This window comes from Fusarium oxysporum, chromosome VII (assembly GCF_013085055.1).
Source record: "Fusarium oxysporum Fo47 chromosome VII, complete sequence".
Lineage (NCBI taxonomy): Eukaryota > Fungi > Ascomycota > Sordariomycetes > Hypocreales > Nectriaceae > Fusarium > Fusarium oxysporum.
Window position 1 is genome coordinate 3042716 of NC_072846.1, and position 21344 is coordinate 3064059.

Consider the following 21344-nt stretch of genomic DNA (forward strand, 5'->3'; position numbering starts at 1 on the left):
ATCTTCGAAATACTACCGCCTCCCCCCAGATTTTTTGAGCCACCCTCTGGAACTGCCTTTACAATCTGGAATCACATGGACCCCACCAACACCATTAATCTCAACACTTGACCCCGAGATGCAATTGAATAAATGAATTAATACTCAATTAAATTGATATATATTATCCAAATGAAACCCTGAGTCTGTGGATTGATATTTCGTACTCCAACCGCGCGCGCTCTTACCGTCTCGAAGTCGTAAGCTTTAAAATTAGGCGTTCCAGCAAAGCTTCCCACGCTTCTTGGATCCATTTGATCAGCAATTTCTTGTGAGCCCTGCTTTTGCCTGATTTAGTATATTAAGGGTGAATTCTTCGTATTTTAGCCTTTAATACCTTCCATATTTGCTCCATGGGGATTAAACTAGTTGAATGTGTAGGACAATTGATAGGAATAACGCCGTGTAAGAGCAACCAGCCTATCGAAGCCTGTGCAATATGCACACGCGCGTTGTCTTGCTGAAATTGATCATACTCGCCACGAAAAGGAAGGAGACCTTCTGTGAATGCCTTAAGATAACTCCAACTTGCATAAATGTTCCTTTTGGTCGTTGAGTCCCTAGTCATAGGGATCAGATAAGACTTCTTATTCCTCGTTATTCCCCCAGAACATATTCCATTGACAGGCCTTTCCATGAGACTGAACGTCGACTAAGTACTTCCTATATCGCTCATCGGGTCGGCGAAAGACCCAGCCGTATGGGTCGTTCGTAGTATTCTGTATATGAAAGCTGCTTCTATGACTGACTTGCTAGTATATATTCCTCGAAGAGATGTAGCCAAAATCGACCATGTTCAAGTATAGTTTTATATCTTCTTCTGATAGTTCAATTCGTTATTGTATCCTCCATTTACGACGCCAATGCCTCTGCAGCCGCCAGTGATGACAGCAATTTCTTTGTTCCATTGCCAGCTTTGCAAAGGGGCTATCAGCCAGTTGGTCGTTCTCTACGCGTTCATCATTCTATTAAGAGTCTTGACGAGTCTGAACCCAAGAAGAACTCGCAGCATGATGATGGTACTCTTCCCCTGGAGGGAGTGTGCCATCAGATTAGAACGGAAAAGGCGCTCAACCATATGCGGAGGACCGTATGCCAGAAAGGCGAGAAAAGAGCCAGAGAGAACAGGATGCGTGCTCAGAGCAGTTATCGGTAAGACTGCTCCGCTTTTCATACCGACTATGATGAGCATGGCCCGTTCTCTTCCTGAATTTCCCATTGCAGATCGGCAATTGGTTTATGGATTGCCGCGGAGTTATTACTAATACCCCGAAGTTCGGTTCGGGATTGAATAAGGCCCCGTCTCCGTCGATTCTAAAAAGCTCTCGGTCCCGGGGAACAACATATCGTGTTCCATGGTCCTATAAATTCCGTTCTCCCTGGCCTAATAAATCTAGTACCACTACTAAGGTAGGAGACAAATAAATACATCAAGACATATTTACAACGGTCCGAAGCCGGATCACCTGAAGACAGCCAATAAGCTCCGCCCTTCTCAATATTCTAAACACAATGTCTCAAAATCTCACCTACCTGATCACTGGAGCCAATAGAGGCATCGGAAAAGGATTTGTTTCAGCACTGCTGCAGAATCCTTCGACGACGGTTATTGCCGCTGTGCGAGACCCTTCAAAGGAATCTTCAAAAGCGCTTTCTAGCCTCCCAAAAGCAAACGAATCGAATTTGATCATAGTCAAAATTGATTCCTCAGTTCATTCTGACCCCTCCAAGGCAGTTTCCCAGCTTCAAAAAGACTACAATATCTCGTCTATTGACGTGGTTATCGCAAACGCTGGCATCAACCATTCGCTTAAACCAGTGATTCAGAATACGCCTGAAGCAGTCATTGATCACTTCGTCGTCAATACTGTTGGCCCTCTGGCTTTGTTTCAGGCCACTGCTGAGCTGCTGAAGGCCTGTAAAGGAAAGGGCGGCAATCCGATCTTTGTTCCCATTTCTACAGCGCTTGGGACCATTTCGGGTATGGAATTGCTGCAGGATTTCCCAGCGGCAGTGAGCCCATACGGAGGCAGCAAAGCAGCATTGAATTGGTTCATTCGACGAATTCATTTTGAAGAACCGTGGCTGACATCTTTCGTGTTTCACCCTGGACTGGTCCTGACGGACATGATTGATTACGTGAAGGGGGAATTAGAGGACCCGGCATCGGCCGCGGATGCATTGGGCACCATCTCCGTTAAGGAGAGTGTGTCTGGAATGCTCAAGGTACTCAGTGGTGCTTCGAGAAACATCAGCGGTACCTTTCAGCAGTTCGACGGCTCGACTTTTGTATGGTGAGAAATGGAGGACAATTCGTGGCAGAACTGCTCTTTGTAGTTCATGGCTTTGATAGGGCTAAACATCTCGAGTTAGGTTTGACTGCTATTGCTAAAAGGCAGAACAAGAAGCTGATAGATAAAGCTAGTAATGAAGTATGAGAATATTCGCAAGTTAGCATATTCGAATTTCATACGAGAACGTTACTTCAATATATATTCCTAGAATGCATTGCATTCTCTAAGTGTTTCCAGTTTACAAGCCAAATGGTTCTGTTCGATAGGCGGTCTTTAAACTAGGCAATTGATAGGGACGCATCAAGAATTGATAGGGGCGCATCGTCCTTAGGGACGCTCCAGCTTTGCAGCCTCTGATTCGCCAGTCACTTTTTTGTTAGTGCAGGCAGGATTCTGCCGACGCTCCCGAAGTACCCGACCTCAGCTCTCTTTAATCTAAATGAGCAGATGATCGAACATCAGTCTCTCAACCATCAATCATTAGGTCTCTCGTCATGCTCCAATCGGAGTCACCTCCTAGCTCAGAGAGCGATTCAAGACGTCACGCCCGAAGCCCCAGTCCTAGCTGCGAATCGCATTCTCGAAAACGACAGCGGCAGAGCCGGCAAGCTAGTTTCAGCCCACCAATACTCGCGAGCAGACCACCTTCAGCAAGCAGTACTGGAACAAGTGTCGGCCGGTACTACGGAGCCGGCGACGGAGATGCAATCGAAAACCTCTTTGCATCTTACCCACGGATATTCACGACCGCGCCACAGCCCCATGGGTCTCAAGGGCTTCATGAGCCACTATGGGAGCTCCGCTTTGATCACGAGATATACCTTTCAAACGATTTCCCATCTCGGGGAGGACGACCGCAGCGGGTCAGAATACCTATACCAGGCCCAGAAACAGACATCTTACCTTCCTATTTCCCCCCTCAATCACCACAAGAACAGTCGTCGCCCGCAAGGGCCGAATTCCAATCTGCCCTTGAGCTCGTGCAGGAAGTAATCGGGACAGACCGAAGACTGACACTTGAACTTGCCCAGTCGTACGAACGAGTACGCCAATGGCGAGAGAGATGGGGTTGGTCACCACTCAGTTCAGATGCGCTCGAATCCCCTCCTCCCTACTCCCCGCCTCGAGAGACGTCCAGCCGGCCACAATCCCCTGAAGAGATCAGATCTTCATCGCATAGGATTTCCTCATCCCCCGCCCCGGATGCAATCCCGAATCCACCGATCCCAGGCAACCCATTCCCAACAGTCGAAACTCTCCTTGACTCAGTCAACGCCTTCGCGAAAGCTAATGGATTTGGCTTTGCAAAGCACAACGGCCGCTCGTATAAGGGGAGGAAGATCCGCTATTCTCTTCGGTGCGATCGATACGGAGACCCAAGACCCAGCCGAGGCGCAGGTCTTCGGCAGCGGAAATCCCGGAAGTGTGGATGTAAGTGGATGGTGATTGCTGAAGCTCTAGAAGAAGGCAAATGGGTTCTACGTCGTCACTCGAATCCGGAACATAATCAACACAACCATGATCGTAGCATTAGACCGTCTGCACATCCTTCCCACAGACGACTTACTACACCCGTCAGGGCAACCATTGAGTCTATGAGCCGCCGGGTAGGTATCCGGGCCCGTGACGTACGGGCTGTAGTCCAGGAGCAGCATCCCGAGTCAATCTTCACGCAGAGGGACATCTATAACGCGCGGGCTCTCATCAATCGAGACAAGCTGAGTGGCTATACTCCCACCGCGGCACTGATCAAGCTGTTCGACGATCTGCATATTCCCTATCTCGCCAAATGGGTGGATAACGAGCCAAGCCGTCTCGTTGGACTTGTTTGGACCTTTCCCTACTGCCTTCAGATGTGGAAGCGGTTCCCCGAGGTCATCAGCTTCGACAATACATATAATACCAATCGCTTCAAACTTCCCTTATTCCAGGCAACAGGACAAACTTGTCTTGGTTCTGTTTTTAATGCAGCTTTCGGGTTAATCGACAACGAGAGACGGGAGGGGTTTCAGTTTCTCTCCGAGAGCATTCGACAGCTTGCAGAGCAGCACTCCATCCGACGACCCGATGTTATCATTACAGATTTCGACGAACAGATGAAAACCGCATTGAACGATCAGTTTCCCGATGTACAGCAACAGCTCTGTATCCACCACATCAATTCGAATGTCCTGCTCAAGTCAAAGCAGAAGTGGGCTATGGACCGCTGCGATGGGAGTAGCAGCCACGACGACTCCGAGAGAGATGACTCTGCCCCACAGAGACAGGCTCAGCTAAGCCGTAAAGATCAACAATCTATCCATGCGACATCATCTGAGGTCATCCCTCATAGCTACCAGGGAGTTCTCATGATGTGGAAGTTCGTCTTATTTGCCGAGACCGAGGAAGCTCACGAGAAGGCATGGGGAAACCTCTGCAAAGAGTTCGACGACCAACGAGCTATTCTGCGGTATCTCCATGGAACTTACATGCCTGTAAGAGCTCAGTGGGCCCGCTGTTTCATCAGGAAGTATCGCAATTTTGGAATCCGCGTCACATCTGGGACAGAAGCCAGCAACAACAACATCAAGAGCTATCTTCTGAATGGTATGAGTCATCTCTATCGGCTTGTCGAGGCTATGCAGGACATGATAAAGGACCAAGAGCGGGACTTTAGTGATGCCTGCGCAGCGGATGAGGTCCTCACTGCTCGCGAGTATATGGGGTCCGGCTCTGAGTATCTTGGCGACCTCCGGGCAGCAATCTCGTCGAAGGGCCTCGGGCTAATCAACAAGCAATACCGCTTAGCTCGCAAAGCGATGCCAACCGGTAAGAATCCGTTCCCAAAGCCTCTCGGGGACTGCAATGATGACTGCTCAGTCTCGGTTGAGCTCGGGATCCCTTGTTGTCACAAGGTCTATTCAAAGCTGGGGTCTGCCGCGTCATTCACCAGATGGGAGGTCCATCCACGATGGCGACTACGAGAATCATCCGCTCAAGACCCATACCGACGGATTCTCGACCCCAAGATTGCTACAGCTCTCCGTGGCAGACCCAGGAACATTGCGCAGGTGGTTCCGGTAAGGCTGACTATCAGGTCAAGCGAGAGTCAACCAGATGGTATGGGCTCTTCCGAGCGTGGGTACGGTCGACTACCCAGTAGTCGAAACAAGTCGACAGTGGTCAGGACGAAATCGGGAGTAAGTCAACAAGCCAGAAGCAAGGCATCTGAGCGTAGACGCGGTCGGCCACCAAGAAGCCAGAATAGGTCGACCCTGGCGAGGCTGGAAGTTGATGCAAGCCAACAGGCCAGCAGCCAAGCCAGTACCCTACACCGGTATCAGGCACGCCGCCGGTCGGCTGTTCTCAGAGAGGGGAGAACTACAGGAGTACGTGCTAGTGGGCGAAAGACGCAACCGAGTATTCGGAGACAAAGAAGTCAATGGGAGCTGCGGAACGGCGACGAAGAGATTCTTCCTTCAATCACTGTAAGAGAAAAAGTAGATAGTTGCTCTAAACGGAATGATTCTAATTCTGTGGAGTAAATCATGCCTAGCATATTAGCACATTTGCGCAATCCATTCTTAGAGAATATCAGCGATACAGTTGCTTTTGGGCTAGGAAGTACTTTTGGAATAATTGGGAGCTTCCCCTTGACTTCAGGATCACACTTTAAAGTCCTAGATGGAATCCATAGGATATAAACCCCTAGAGAGATCTCACCGCGTTAATAAAAATAACCACCTTAATTTTACTAAGCACACCCAGCATCTCTGCGCAATTCAATAACAAGAGCTACGGTTGTTAAGGGAGCTGGTTTCACCGCCTTCATGGTGAAGTATTTATGGGTCTTGAAAAGTTGGGCCAATCGGATGTTATAAAAGCTGGAGCGTCCTTAAGGACGATGCGCCCCTATCAATTCTTGATGCGTCCCTATCAATTGCCTTAAACTATTCTTGACTTAGTAATTAACCTGCATGGTAAGCGAGCTGGACACACGCCCATATTTGCAGTATGTTCTACTTTCAACATGTCTTTCTCTGCGAAAGACAATAGAACCTCTTCCTGAAGAAATTAATATGGCTTTCGCTGAATCTAATCAAAAAGATTCTCAGCTAGGCGCATAAGCACCCGCTAAGGTCTACGCCGTCAGTCATTGAACTCTGAGTTCACGGATTAATGGCACGATTTTGCAATGTAGAAGATATGGCCAATTAACTGCTTGCCGACTATAATGCGCCTCTAGTCGGCAAGTGCTAGGCTTTAAACTTAGTTAAGTAATAATTAGAGCTTAAGATGCATTTTATATGACTATAGATATAAATATTAAAGAGCCTAATATAGAACTATAATTATTATTTGGAACTAACTTTAGCTTACATGAAATATAAATATAAAATATAGTATTATAGAGTTAGATATCTCTGACTTTGAGGAGACTGGGTTTATAATAGGTTTGTATCTTAACTGCAATGGTTGATACGAGCGCTAAATGAAGTGAAGGACTGAAAATAATCCACTCAGAAGGTAGGGAATGGGTTACTGTAATCTAGGGTGTTAATTCCGAAGGGTGGGCGATCCCACTGTTGATTAAAAGCGTGTTCTCTGGCTTATATGGCCTTCTCGTGTTAGATGGGCATAAGAGCCACCATTTGACTGAATTCAAATTATTCTGTAAGGATAATAAGATTAGTACTCTCTGTATGCCGCTATAATCTTGTTACATTCTCTAGTTACTTAATTTTGGCTGCTTTGGTCTCCTTAAGCAGGCCCACGGTCAATAAATTACGGATATAATGAAGACGCGAGTCACCCAGATTACTAAGATTGATTTGTTTCCTGTATTTTAATCTGCATTCTAAAGCTCAATATTAGAAAAAATCTCCAGAGGTCTCTTGAGGGATGGGACTTATTCCCTATCATCTAGATAGAGTGCTTTCTCGTTTGGATCTAAAATTGCAGACTCCGTCGCCGGCGGAGACAGATTCTGGACTGCTCAACCTATGGGTTCTAAAGACCCCAAATAACCCAATCGAAGCTACTTCACAAACTGATATCATTACAACTCAAATCAGTCGTCTGTGACGGGAACGTCCGAAGTGCTGAACCCAGGGTGGCGATCCGTAACTAGGTCGCATGGGGCAGGCCACAGGGACTATCAGACGCGTCTGCGCGTCTGTGCCCCTACCATTTTTCTCTTTCTTCTCAGTTGTAGTATTCTCGCAATACAGTGGTATTACCTGTTGGGCTGATCTCATCTGGCCTGTGACATTATACGACGGCCCCTTATCCTTTTCACCTACATCTTGATTAACTTTGACGCGCGTTGGTGCGAGGTTAACCGTCGTGTCGGATCCGACTATAGATCCTCCTACCTGCAGCGAGACGCAGGTACGAACAGCAAACAACCGTTGACTGGAATCATTCAACCTCTTTACGCCCACGCATACCCGGGAATGCTGAAGATGTCTTCCAAACCCCGATGACTCTCATCCGGGGCACGAACTAGCAGATCAAGGCGCACGAGGAGTTTAAGGACTTCAGATACTATATCGATGGCAGCTGGCGTAGCTTCTACGTCAACTTCTAACACCCTCTCAAGGGATGTCTAAAGAAAGCGAGGAGGACAAGACAATTTGGAGTGCTTAAGGGAATATAACATAAAAGTTCTACCATAAATCTAGGTGCCCATGAATTCACTTCCCGCCCATGATCCTTAGTTGATACTGCTTTAACTTTAGCTACTGGTGAGCTCAGGGTGAGACAAGAAATGTGGGTCTACAGTTCTTGTGTTAAATAACTTATGGAAAGTATGTATTGTTAAACCCAGATTGGCATAGGTAACTTGAACGCCGAACTCCAGCGTACCAGAACGAGACCTGCCGTCTAGCCTCGGTCCAGCCAAGTTTCAGGGCTCGAGAATATCAATAAGCTTAGAATAAAACTCTACCTAAGTATTATCTCAAGCCGAAGCATCGAAGTGTACCCGTCGAATCAGTTCCTTAAGCCAAGGCCAGTACGTCTCGACAACCAACTGACCCAGGATTTGTAAAAAAACGCCATAATCTGGTAAATGCCAATCGCTGGTCGAGTCAACACACATATCCGTCCAAATGACCTGCCCCTGGTAAGCATCGCCGTGCAAGCAGGAGGACGACTGCTACGGACCAACGAAATGTTGATTTATTCTTCCAAATTTATAGCCCACATGCGGTACAGTTAGAAAGAACAAAATGAAGGGCGATTCTGTTAAGTTTACTCATGGGAAGTTCGAGCGGCGTAAAATCACCCTCGGTATATTGATAAATCTTGAGTTAAGATGCAAGCATTATCCACTATGCTCCTGTGGCCTCATCCTTAGACGGATCAGTATACAGACGCCCTATGACCTCGCCTCGGGACAGGCGCTGTAGACCTTGGATTATTTTGCCAAAGGGAATCTCCTCTACGATCGGAGTAAACTCCTTGTCTTCGATCATTTGAAGTGTTTTTGCGACCTCGTCGATGGAGCAACCAACTGAACCGATGAGCCGAACGCCACGCATGACAAAAAGGTGGGTGTCGATTGTAGCCTCTTTTTTGGATAGACCAACGAGAACAACCTTACCCCCAGGCCTGACAGCCTTTGTGCCAGCAGCGGTCGTGGTTCCAATGCCTGCAAAATCCAGCACAATGTCAAAGTTTACTCCCGGGAAATCGTCAAAACTTCTCCCGCAGATGAACGCTCCGGACTGCAGAGCTGGAACAAATTTGCTGCGCTCAATGTCAATCCCATACACCCTGGCGCCGAATCGGGCTGCGATCTGGACGGCGGACAGGCCTAAGCCTCCGAGGCCAACGATGGCGACCTTGGACGACGCGGATACCTCGGCCACGGTAACCACGGCGTGGTAAGCCGTGCCCCCTGCGTCCGTGGCCACGGCTGCCTGTGCAAACGTGACGCCATGGGGGATGGCAAGCGTCTTCGATTCACGGAACATCGTGAACTGCGCAAATCCGCCGTCGCAGCCAAAACCTGCGCTGGTCATCACGTCACCAACAGCGATGGGATGTTTGCTTGTGAGGACTCCCACGACGCGGTCCCCGGCTTTGAACTTGGTGACCTGGGATCCGGTAGAGACCACGACACCCGCAATTTCGTGACCCAAGGTGATGGGTCGCTCCCAGAAGAGGGTCTGGTCCAGGCCAGAAATGACGTTGCAGTCGGTATGGCAGAGACCGCACGCCTTGATCTCTATGAGGATTTGGTCCTGCTCAGGGACGGGAACTGGGACTTGGGTGAACTCCAAGCCCTTGGATGGGTTCATGAAACGATATGCCTTCATGACTTGTGCCATCTCGCTGTAATAAATGATTGCCTAGTGGTGGGCCGAGTGAACAAAGTATGCTGAATGATCAATGGAAAATAGTTTCTGACGATAAAATACACATGACCCGGCCGATGACCACCTTTTTGTATCTTGGGTGCTTCCCGACTGTCTGGTCTGGTCTCGTCGACTACAACAACGTAAAACAACCACAGCAACAACAAGAAGCACCCCCTCAATACCTGCCTCGGCAGAGAAATTCAACCTCGTCCACATGATGTCAATACCTTCCGACAGGGTATCAATCACCCCGGACCATCCGCAAACTTTCATCCACACAGCCCATTCAGCCACACCATCTTAGCTCGTTGCGACACTGCCCCTCACTTCGTCTTACCAGTGAGACATCGAGCCACTGGGCGTCTATTATTGATCCACCCAGCACGAAAGTCCTGGTCACTGCTACTTCTCCCGGGCCGAATGTTAATCTTGCTAGATTAATAAACAGCTAGCGGGGAAATTAATAACTACCCCATACATTCGTCTGTCTCCGAGACTGGAATACTAATCATTGAGACTGTTAGGGCCGCCTCGGCCCTCGGTATAGACGTGGCATGGTATCATGGTTTATGGTATACGGTAGCTTTTCTTCATAGCCAGCCGTCTATAAAACTCGGGAGTAAGATCCTCTTGGGGACCATCGCCAGCGCAAACACCGAGACATCAACACAAGACCCTTTCTTCATTTCTTGAGAGCCGAACCTATTAGTTATAGATATGTCCATCCTTCAAACCGCCAAGACCCAATACACGTCCGTTGAGGGCACCAAGGTCGCCTATCGCCGCTTTGGGAAGCCGAGCACTATTCCATTGTTCTATGTGAACCACCTCCGCGGGTCCATGGATATGCTCGATCCCCTCCTCTTCAACACCATTGCCGAAAATCGAGAAGTCATCGTGTATGACAGCTTTGGCATCGGACACAGCGACGGCCAAGTCCCTCACACTGTTGCCCGTATGGCCGAGATTGCCGCCAGGTTCCTAGACGCCATCAAGGTCAAGAAGGCCGACGTAATTGGCTTCTCACTGGGAGGCGGTGTGGCTCAAACTCTCGCCTGGGACCATTCTCACCTGGTTCGCAAGCTGATCCTCGCCGGTACCCAGTCCGCGGTCGGCGAGGGAGTGGTCTTGCCACCACAAGAAGTCTTGGAGAAGGCGGGCGGGAACAATGACGAACCTCTTACTAAGGAGGACATGATGTCCTTGTTCTTCTATCCCTCCGAGTCGAGCCTGGCGCTTGGGCAGCAATGGTGGGAGCGGATTCACGAACGAAGGGCGACGGGCGAAGAGCGAAGGGGCTATCTCGTGGGACAGGGAGCACGGTCACAGCTATCGGCCATCTTTTCATTCACGGTTGACGAGACCAACTTCGAGCGTCTCAAGGATATCAAGGCCCCAACTCTGGTTACCAACGGTCACACCGACGTTATGTCCCCGACGGCCAACAGCTTTGTGCTCCAGCAAAAGCTTGCCAACGCTCAGTTGATCTTATATCCTGATTCAGCCCATGGCCATCTATTCCAGATGCCGAAGCTGTATGCCCAGCACCTTGAGCAATTTCTTGGAGATCCCCTGGAGGCCTGATTTCCCGAGACTGAGAGGGTTGGAACAGGGTGTATGGGTAGGTGTGGCGGTCAAGGTTCCCAACGTAATAAACCGTAACTGTGACAGTACAAGGGCACGAAGGAGGTCGAGTACGACTTAGGCAAAATAATTCTTTACAAGGAGAGAAATAGAGTCCTAAGTAAAGCTCTGACTTAAGCTATTTATACAATATTCATAAAGTATGGAAGTCACATGATCGTTCCCTCACATATAGTCTCCTCTTACTCCATCTCCTCTGGTTCTTCCACTTCTTGCTTAGCCCGGAGGCGAGCACTTTGCATTTCTTGTTTCGTGGTTATAAGCTTGTTCTTGTACCGCTTCTGGAACTAGGTTTTAAGAGTTAGGTATATTATTCCATCTAAGCCATTATGCTCCAAGGCTTCTGCCTTAGCGTATTATTTCCCAAGAGGTCATCGGCAGCGCGCATCATATATTAACTCAATCAATTAATCACCCCAATGAAATCAATCAATTTTTCGAATTCTTCCTTTCAATCAAATCAATTCCTGCATTCGAAAGTTGAAATAATTGATATATTACAAATGCATCATGCTATCGTCTAATATCGAGGCAAAAATTCATGTCTCGGACCACTACCCTACACCAGATAGTCACAGATGGAGGTCTACTTTCTAATAGCGGTGGAATCAGCCCCAAAACCAAGTATCTACTACCGTGTTCTAACACGTAGCCCCACCACGCGTATGCAATCTGGAACGCGTTTCCCAACCATGTGTTGGAAAATCCGGGGATCTGTTGAACAGGTGCTGGGGCCTCACGTGCAAGCAGGGATACTGTAAGATTACAGCCGAAATGGTAAAACCTCTAAGGGGTAGATTTCAACAAAAACACAACATGAATACACACCAATTCACATCAATGAACCGAATACACGTAATGTCTAACAGGATCCCCCTTCCCTTCAGGATTCAGAATAACAGTCTGAAAGTCCTAGATTTAAAGTTTAAAGTCCTAGATGAAATCATTTAGAGATATAAACCTGAGAAGAACTCTCATCTCACTAATGAACAATCAAGTTTCATAAAATATATATTTTCACCTAGCACTACTGCGCAATATAAACAACACCATGTCGTGCCACCAAAACAGCCCCTTCCACATATGCTTTTTTTTTTTTTTTTTTTTTTTTCATCAGCAAAATGTCGAATTTGCCGCTGCCCACCTGTGAGTGCAACAAACCAGGGTACGCAACATTCACGTTTATACCTTAAATCTAGGTTTACAAATAAGTCTCAGAACTCCGCATCTAGCTCAAAACAGAAGAAACCTTATACATATTGTGACGATATCATCAGCTATTAAACATAATTTTCAAAAAAGGTTTCCATGCTTATTTGTGACGTTCTTGAGAATAAGCGTATTAACACTGTGTACGTCCCTGTATCTTGTCATCCAATCAGTTTAAATATAACGTAGTTCACAAGCGAGTTGGCCAGCATACTGTGCAGCTAATAATAGCTTACCCTATAGCATTCCAAAGCTTAAATAAATTAGCTAAAAATTAAATAAAAAGTGTTCCTAAAATAGTATAGTTAACTTTATTAGAAAGTATTTTTTAAAGATTTTTAAGTATTTTAGATTATATAGAAAACCTTAAAATACAGTGTATTTTACAGTGTAAATAGACTTTAAAGTTTATAGCTACATAGGATTTTTTTAAAAATCTAAGAAAATTAATATAGCTTACTTTAGGACTTATATATACGCTATTCAAATCTTAGCTATTTTAAGTCTAATTTGAATTTATAAGAATTATTTAAAAAATAGCTTTTAAGGTGAAAAGTATGCTGGCCAACTCGTTTAGGTGGCCAACTCGCTTGTGAACTACGTTATAGAAAAAAGCTTAACGTACATGATAAGCAGAACTTATCGTGGGGTCGTTTTGCGGAGTAATTTCGGGAAATCGTATGTGATTACACAACTACCGTCTGATAAGTGCCCGGCGCCGCGCACGCGAATATCTCGACGGTTAGGAGCCAAATCGATGCAATTCCAGGGCTGGAGGACTGCTACGCTCTGGCGGTCCGTTTGGTTCAAGAGCGACGCTGTATAGACGAGCGGGCGCTGAGATATTTGCGTGTGCAGCGGCTGGGGGGCCAGGCTTCGCTGCAAGGACTACGATATAGCAATGCGCTGATCCTGCTGCTCCTTAATATTCAAAAAAAAAAAAAAAAAGAAAGAAAAAAAAAAGAATTAATAAAAGAATACGCCTTCTAGATAGATAGATAGATACGGACTAGTTATAGCTATAAATATATAAAGATCCTACCTGACGGCCAGCTTACCGTCGACGAGGGGCGGTCCGCCTCCTCCCTAGCCGAGCCCAGCGCCCCCGATGGCCCTGGCCCCGAGTCGGCCTTGGTCCCGGGCCTGGGTCATCGGGCACGGGGGTCCCTACCTGTACCCGTATCCGGCCCTGGCCCTGGCCCCGCCGGCGGCGCTGTTTGAGCTCGTCGACGAGCCGGTTCAACCTCCGACCAGCGCGTAAGAGCTCTAGCTCTGCAACTGCCTCCTCCTCGCTCTTGCCGGACGCCGTGCGGGCCAAGAGCTCGTCCCAGATCACCTTCCGGCGACAGAACTGCACCCTGATCCCGTTCCCCGGGCGCCAGCGGCTTCCCCACGTCTCTTCTAGCACCCGTACGGCCGGCTGACCTGCAATCCCTTCCTCCCATTCCTTCCAGACATCCCGCACTGTAAAGACCTTGGCCAGGGCTGCAACGACGGGCATACCTGGTACTGGAGGCTCTGGAGCCGGAGCCGGAGCCGTATTGAAGTTCAAGGTAGGGGCTGTCGACGGCGCCGGCGCCAGCGACACTGCTGGCCCGGCTCCAAAGTGGCCGGTAAAGGTGACAGGGACCTTGCCTTGGAGGAGGGCATCGAGGCCGCCCTGAATTCCTTCTAGCCGGGCCTCTAGCCGGATGGCCAGCCGCTGGCTATTCTGTAAGACGGCCTCGCGTGTGCTCTCTAACACACCGCTAAGCTCTGGCAGCGCGCGTTGTACGAGCAGGCTTAACGGCTCCGTAGCCCCTACCGCGTCAGAGCGAACGGCGACGGCGAACTCATCCCATTCGGGCCCGTTAAAAGGGGCGTAGGCGAAGAAGGGTAGCGACGGATAGCGAGGCTGCAATACAGCCAGGTCCTGTAACAGTACTATGCGCAGGCGCCGCATAAGCTTAAGGAAGCCGTCGGCGGCTAGGTCGTCGTCGTCGAGGCCACTTTCTGCCCAGCATTGCCGGCGCGCGCGAGCCTCAAAGCGAGGCTCCCACTTCTCGATCCACGGCCAGAGCTGCTTTTGTAAGACATACGGAGGCTCGTGGGCCGCACGCGCGAGGAAGTAGTCCCCGGGTGATGCCGAGAAGCCGGCGACAATACGCATGAACTGGCGCGGTAGATGCGTAAGATAGGCCTGGCAGAGCACGCTCTGGTTCCAGCGGCCGGCCTGCGAGATCTGGGCGAGCGACGTGCCGTGGGTCTCCGCGTCCTGGGCGCCTACCCTGCGCGGGAGGTGCGTCTTCTTTGACGCCATAAGGCCAGCAGCACCGAAGATACGCCAGGTCTCTTGTAGCTGCGTCGGGTACGAGAGCTCCTGCTCACGGTCCCGTCCGACAAGAACCTTGATCCGATACCAGTCCTGGCGGCGCCGGAAGGACGGGGACGGCTCGCCGGCGACGTGCCAGCGCCAGAAGAAGAGCTGTGCTAAGGCCCCTTGCGTACAGAACAAGGGGTCCTTGTGCCGGAGGGCACCCATGAACTCTTTCTTTGCCGTCTTGTTTAGCTTACCGTCTCGCAAAAGGGTAACGAGGCAGCCACAGGGGGTCGGGCCTTCTGAAGACGGATAGTCGAGTAGAGACAGGTCTGCAAGCTCCATCTTACGGCGGTTTTCCCCCCGTAAGAGGTAGTAGTGGCCGAATAGGAGGTCAACTCGCGTACGGAGGTTTTGCGGCATGTATGCGGCCCCGCTGAGAAGGAGATCCTGGACCCGGAGCCATTCGTCGGGTGAATAGCCGGCCTGGATCCCGTCAATCCCGCGGTCTTTAAAGGAGGCGCGGTCGTGCTTCCCCCGCTGCCGGCCGCGTTGCTCAAGGAAGCCTCGTACGGCGGCGCCCCGGGGGTTTTCCGTGTTTGCGTTGCCGTGGGCTACCTGGAGCCGCCAGAGCTCGATAACGGCCGCGATATAGGCGTCGATAGTGCCCCTCGTAAGCAGAGATCCTTCGGCAAGGTCTGCTGCAGCCGGAGCAAGGGCCGTGGGTGGCACGTAGCCCTCACGGTCGTCCGCAAGCAGCTCGGCGGCCTCGGCCAGGGGGACCTCTAGGGCTTCGGCTAGGCTTTCGGCCTCTGCCAGGGCCGCGGCCTCGAGCTGCTCCTGTTCGAGCTGCCGCCGTAACTGTACAGCCTTTCCTTTGCCCTTGCCCTTACCCCGTGCCCGTGGTTTCTTTTGCGGCGGGGCAACGCGTCGTAAGAGGATATCCTCTTTGAGCCACGCTGCTAGCTTGTGTGGAGTTACGAGCTCGCCGTCGGGCCAGCTATAAAGTGAGCCGTCTGCCGCAGCCCGAGGCGTACGGCACCAGGCCTATAAGTTCTCGTCTGTTAGCCGCCCATGGGACTCTACGTAAAAAAAAGAGACAAGGGCAAAGGGGAAAAGAGAGGGCGGCGGCCGGGGGAACGCGCCTTCCACTCCCGCTGCTTCGCAGCATAACTCCGTGCCGTGTTCGCCGGCTGTTCGTCCTTCTTCGCCTGAAGGCCCGCCCTCCGGGCGGTACGGGCACGCTCATCTGCGGCCATCTCGGTCGATCAAGGCCTTTCTACGTGGTGTTTGTTTCCTGTCTGGGGCCTGATAAGCTGCGGGGAACTTATCAAATGCACTTATCAGGCGCCGCGCACACGATTTCACGGGCCGCTTTTTGCGGGAGATAAGTCGTCACGTGGTCTGAGCGAATTACGACGTAATTGCGGGCACCATCGATAAGCGAGCATCGCACTTTTCCCACCTGCATCTTACTTATCATTTAATCAATTGATTCTCAACCATAAACTATGCCACAGTCTGATACTGAGGCAAATACTCTTCTTGCCCTTCAAGCCCTTCAAAATAACCCAAAACTAAGCACCCGACGAGCTGCAAATATCTATCAGGTTAATGAGCATAGGTGTCGCAGGGTAGGCATTAGTAATCTAGCTATATGCTTTAAGTAACTGTGCGGGATGGAATACCCCGCACAAGAGACAACTTAAGACATCAATCAACACATTTGCTGCTGCTCATCATATTCACTCTAACCCTTTAAGCACGCTCAGTGCGACAATAGGCTACGTCGCCGCCAGCAAGGGATTCAATCTCGACGCGATACCATGCCCAACTCACGAAAGCTATCGAATCTAGAAGAAGATACTCTTCTTGAGTTCATCATCGACCTAGACTCACGAGGATATCCCCCGCGATTGAGTGGTGTTGAACAAATGGCCTATCGACTGCTTGATGCCCGCGACGTGCCACGCGTCGGCACGCGCTGGGCTATGCACTTCGTCAAGCGACAACCATTGCTCAAGATACGTTTTCAGCGGAGATATGACTAGAAGAGGGCCAAATGTGAAGATCCGACCGTTATTCGTAATTGGTTTAAGCTCGTACAGAACACAATTGCGAAATATGGTATCCAATCAGATGATATCTGGAACTTTGACGAGACTGGCTTTATGATGGGCGTTATCTCAAGCGGCATGGTTGTTACATGTGCTGAAAGGCATGGACGACCTAAATCAGTACATCCTGGAAACTGGGAATGGGTTACAGTAATCCAGGCGATTAATGCGGCAGGCTGGGCGATCGAGCCGTTTATCGTGGTTGCGGGCCAAAATCATCTTAGCAACTGGTATCAAGAATGCAACCTCCCGCGCGATTGGGCTATTATAACGACCCAAAATGGCTGGACGGATAACGACACGGGCCTCAAGTGGCTAAAGCACTTTGACCGATGTACAACTAACCAGATAGTTGGTACCCATCCACTTCTAATCCTCGACGGCCACGAAAGTCATCATTCCGTTGACTTCGAGCTATATTGCCAGGAGAAGAAGATTATCACGCTCTGTATGCCGCCTCATTCGTCTCATCTACTGCATCCGCTTGATATTGGGTGCTGTGGGCTGCTTAAAAAGGCCTACGGTCGAGAAATCGAGCAATTTATCAGAAAGTCTGTAACTTATATTTCCAAGACCGAGTTCTTTCTGGCCTTTTACGCCGCATTCCAAGCCACTATGACAGAGAGTAACATCAAAGGCGGTTTCAGAGGAGCCGGGCTTGTTCCTCTTAACCCCGAAAGTGTGATTTCATAGCTTGATGTGCAGCTACGGACTTCAACACCTGTTGAGGAGGAGGCTAGCGCATCCACCTCGTGGGTTTCAAAGACACCAAAGACAGTCCGCGAGGTGGAATCTCAGTCTGAATACCTCGAAAGACGAATTAGACGGCATAAGAGTAGCTCCCCAGAGTCAATTATAGGAGCATCAAGGTCTCTTGCAAAGGCAGCAACTAAAATATATCATAAGGTTACCTTATTGACTGCTGAGAACCGAGAACTTCGACGGGAAATTGAGGCACTAAGCCGACGCCGCAGGGCAAAAAGAACCCGATTACAGAAAGGAGGGGTACTGACAGTAGGGGAAGGTCAGGAACTAATTGATCAGATGGATGTTGATATGCAGGTAGTGGCCGAATCGTCGAGAAGCGGTGGTCGGGGAAGTTCGGCGCGACCGAGGGAAAGGCGCTGTGGAAGATGCGGTAAGACTGGACATAACGCAAGGGCCTGTCAGGTAGTGATTGAGGCATCTGGGGAAGAGTATAGTAAGTAGTTTTAATTGATTGAATAGTTTGTTATATTTTTATAAAGGTTTCTATCTAGAATGTTAAGAAAAGTGCGACGCTCGCTTGTCTGCCACGCTCGCTTATCATGTACGTTAACTTATATCTACTTTTATGTATACTAAACCAAAAAATAATGCTTTTGAAAGGCGAAATCATGTATGTATGTATGTATGTATATTTTTCGTCAGGGGGGCGATCGGCCCCGGAAGTCCCCCTATTGAGGCACAGGACGTGCTGAGTTAGAGAAGTCGAAATCTATCTACACGCCATTTACGGAAATGCTATTGGCAGCAAAGGATTAGTCATTCGCAACGCGTAATTAGTCTTCAATTCGGCATCCAATTTCTGTAGACGCGTCAGTAGGATGCACTCGATCCAGCATATCATCGGCATAAATGGCGCATTCTACCGAGCCTGTTACCCGTCAGCGGGATGACGGGGCGACCTGGCATATCACAGCCGCTGATGAAGCCTGATGTCTGGAGAGCTGAGATCAGCCTGCGCGTGTGGCAGCTTAAGACTGCCTCAATAGTGGAGAAAGAAAGATGCGAATGCTTCTCTGGTCGTTGCCTAATGGCGAGGGCATATCTTTCCAAAGAACGCGCTGTCCTTGGACAGGTCGATGAATTTCATAAAGTCTTTTCCTATTGCTAGATTGACTGCTGCATCCGGTAAGGGTGCGAGCCTCATTCGATGACGCAGCGGTACCTTTCTGCAGTAGAAGATGTGATCCGGTGCTTTGCGTCGGCCACATGAGCAGACCAGGCGTGTGTTGACATGGTCGAATCTTTCGTGGTATGCGGCGAAGTCCCCGTGGAGGGATCTCGCTGCCAGCAGATGGTGCAAGGCTGCACGAGGGAGCGACAGCTCTGGTGGGCAGCCTGTGGTCGCCATGAGATTGAGTCTCTTGTACTGCTCAGGAGCGGACGCTGACCACCATGCTTCGAATGCTTTTGGTTTTCGTCTTGTGACCCTCCGTAGGTAAGCTAGCGTCGGCTTAGCACCCTCGGGCTCGGGGAGCAATGATGCCGCTTTTGCCAGCTTGTCGGCCTGTTCGTTGCCAGGGATGTCGGAGTGTCCTGGTACCCAACAAACCTGGATGGCGCCATGCGATGTCGCCAGAGCCTGGAACTCGAGAAAGACGTCTTGAGAGGAGCCAGAGGGTGTGCCTCGTAAGCACGTGGCAGCTGCCAGGTTGTCTAGGCTTTATGTAAATGTTCTGTGTTGCTAATTCTCGCAAGTTTAGGGCAGCCTTCAGGCCCTCCAACGCCCCGGTAGCTTCAGCATCGAAAACCTCAGCGGGTCCAAGGCGACCCGATCCATCAAAGATTGGGACCTTGTCCTGATGAATGGTGAAACCGTAGCTGGCAGCCCCTTCCGAGGACAGAGAGCCATCCGAGTATACAACCAAGGTGAGGGGTTCGAGTGACTCGACCCAATGGGAAAAGACGTCGGCTGATTTGACTTTTGACGCCATCTGAAGCGGAGGCAAAAGCTCTTGATGGAAGCGTCGCTGGACGAGTTTCGGTCGCGCGCACGGCGCAAGGAGCTCATCTGTACGTCGAAGACGTGTTCGGAAGCTGCTTTCCGTCTGTGCTTGATATGTTCGTTTAATGAGGTCGTGATAAGCAGTTGGCTGGGCGGGCGTGTTCGACTCGCCAAAGGGTGAGCCTCATCAAGCGATTTGAGTCGCGCAGAGAATCGGAGTCGCCGCGCTTTGAGGAGTTGCGCGACTGGCGGTATCCCACTTTCTCGGTGGAGAGCAGCAATAGGTGTTGTCTTCCAGAAGGGCAGTATAGCTCTCATAGACTGGTCCATGGCCTTGGTCATTCGCTGTATGAGATGCTGGTTGCTTGACTGTAGGTATTTGGTAGGCTGACTCCATTGCGGCCTGGTTGTGCCCGGGTACCAAGCATCGGCACCGTAGAGTAGTACGGGCTCGACACATGCCCTGACGGCACTTCGTACGGCAGCCGGCAGCGGGCCGTGTTTCGTGTTGGTGAGTCCTCGCAGATGGTAGGCCACTTCTCTACATGGATTCGGAACGATAGCCTGCTATCAAGCCAGATGCCGAGCCAGCGTAGGGCTAACTCGGGATGTTTCTCGATATCTCCGTGACGTACCGCTGGAGCGGCCCTGAGTTTGCTTCGAGAGAAGTGCATGACTTCGGTCTTCTTCGAGTCGATGGCCCCGGAAGCCATAGCCGTAGTTTCGTCTATTGTGTCGCCTATGGACAAGATAGCTATGTCATCTGCATAGCCAAAGCGGCCTTGGGGGTTACCCAATCGGTAGATGGGCTCTGTATAGAGCAGGAAAAGAATTGGCGAAACAGGCGACCCCTGAGGGAGGCCGCACTCGAGAGGAGAGGAGGATGTGAGGGTGTCTTGATATCTGACACGGGCCGATCGGCCACTCATGCAGGATCCAGCCCATCTAGCGAGATGGTCAGGCCATCCTTGTTCACGCAATCGCAGCACCAATCTGTTGCGCAAGAAGGTGTTGAACGCGCCTTGGATGTCCATTGTGACCAGAGTGGCCACCTTCTTGCGTGCGAATGCCTCTTCGATATCATGGATCAGGGCGGCCACTAGGTCTGTTGCCGACCTTTTGGGGAGAGCACCAGCTTGTTGTGGGTGAAGAACGCTGTAGTGAGTAGCTGCCCATGCTAGACGGCGTGCGATCAGCCGTTCTAGACCCTTGCCGAGGCAGGAGAGCAGAGAGATAGGTCGCCAAGCCCGTGGCGATGTGAGGTCTCGGCGTCCGGGTTTGGCGATCATGACTACTTCTGCCTCCTTAAACGGTTTCGGGTGGTGGCCTATAGACAGGCATCTCTCGAACAAGCAGCGGACGTGCGTCCCGATGATATGCCATACGGCTTTGAGGAGATCTACCGTGATGTTATCTGATCCTGGAGATGTATTGCCTGTATGGAGGGTCGCATACTGCGCCTCGTCCAGCGAGATTTCGGGTGAAAATGGAATCGATCTAGAGGCAGAGACTGATGCCCAAGGAGTGTCATTGTCATCATCTGCAGTTCGTCGTTCTAGCGTAGCCTGTCGGAGTGCATTGGCTTTGTCCATCTGGGTCTCATAGACGACGTTGTCGACCTGCAGAGGCGGGGGCTGAAAAGCGCCCGGTGATTTCAGCCATCGGACAGCTTTGAAGACAGCGCTGCTG

At 50.2% G+C, this 21344-nt stretch overlaps 3 protein-coding genes across 3 annotated transcripts; 2 read left to right on the forward strand and 1 right to left on the reverse strand.

Annotated features, from left to right (window-relative positions):
- Positions 1-1551: 1551 nt before the first annotated feature.
- FOBCDRAFT_186630 (short-chain dehydrogenase) lies at positions 1552-2337 on the forward strand (the record flags this gene model as incomplete). Its single annotated transcript, XM_054706039.1, has 1 exon — positions 1552-2337. The coding sequence occupies one exon, from the start codon at positions 1552-1554 to the stop codon at positions 2335-2337; it is 786 nt and encodes a 261-aa protein (XP_054562014.1).
- A 6310-nt stretch (positions 2338-8647) lies between these two features.
- Positions 8648-9637, reverse strand: FOBCDRAFT_242036 (chaperonin 10-like protein; the record flags this gene model as incomplete). Its single annotated transcript, XM_054706041.2, has 1 exon — positions 8648-9637. The coding sequence occupies one exon, from the start codon at positions 9635-9637 to the stop codon at positions 8648-8650; it is 990 nt and encodes a 329-aa protein (XP_054562016.2).
- A 759-nt stretch (positions 9638-10396) lies between these two features.
- On the forward strand, positions 10397-11263 carry FOBCDRAFT_242037 (Alpha/Beta hydrolase protein; the record flags this gene model as incomplete). Its single annotated transcript, XM_054706042.1, has 1 exon — positions 10397-11263. The coding sequence occupies one exon, from the start codon at positions 10397-10399 to the stop codon at positions 11261-11263; it is 867 nt and encodes a 288-aa protein (XP_054562017.1).
- Positions 11264-21344: the final 10081 nt, after the last annotated feature.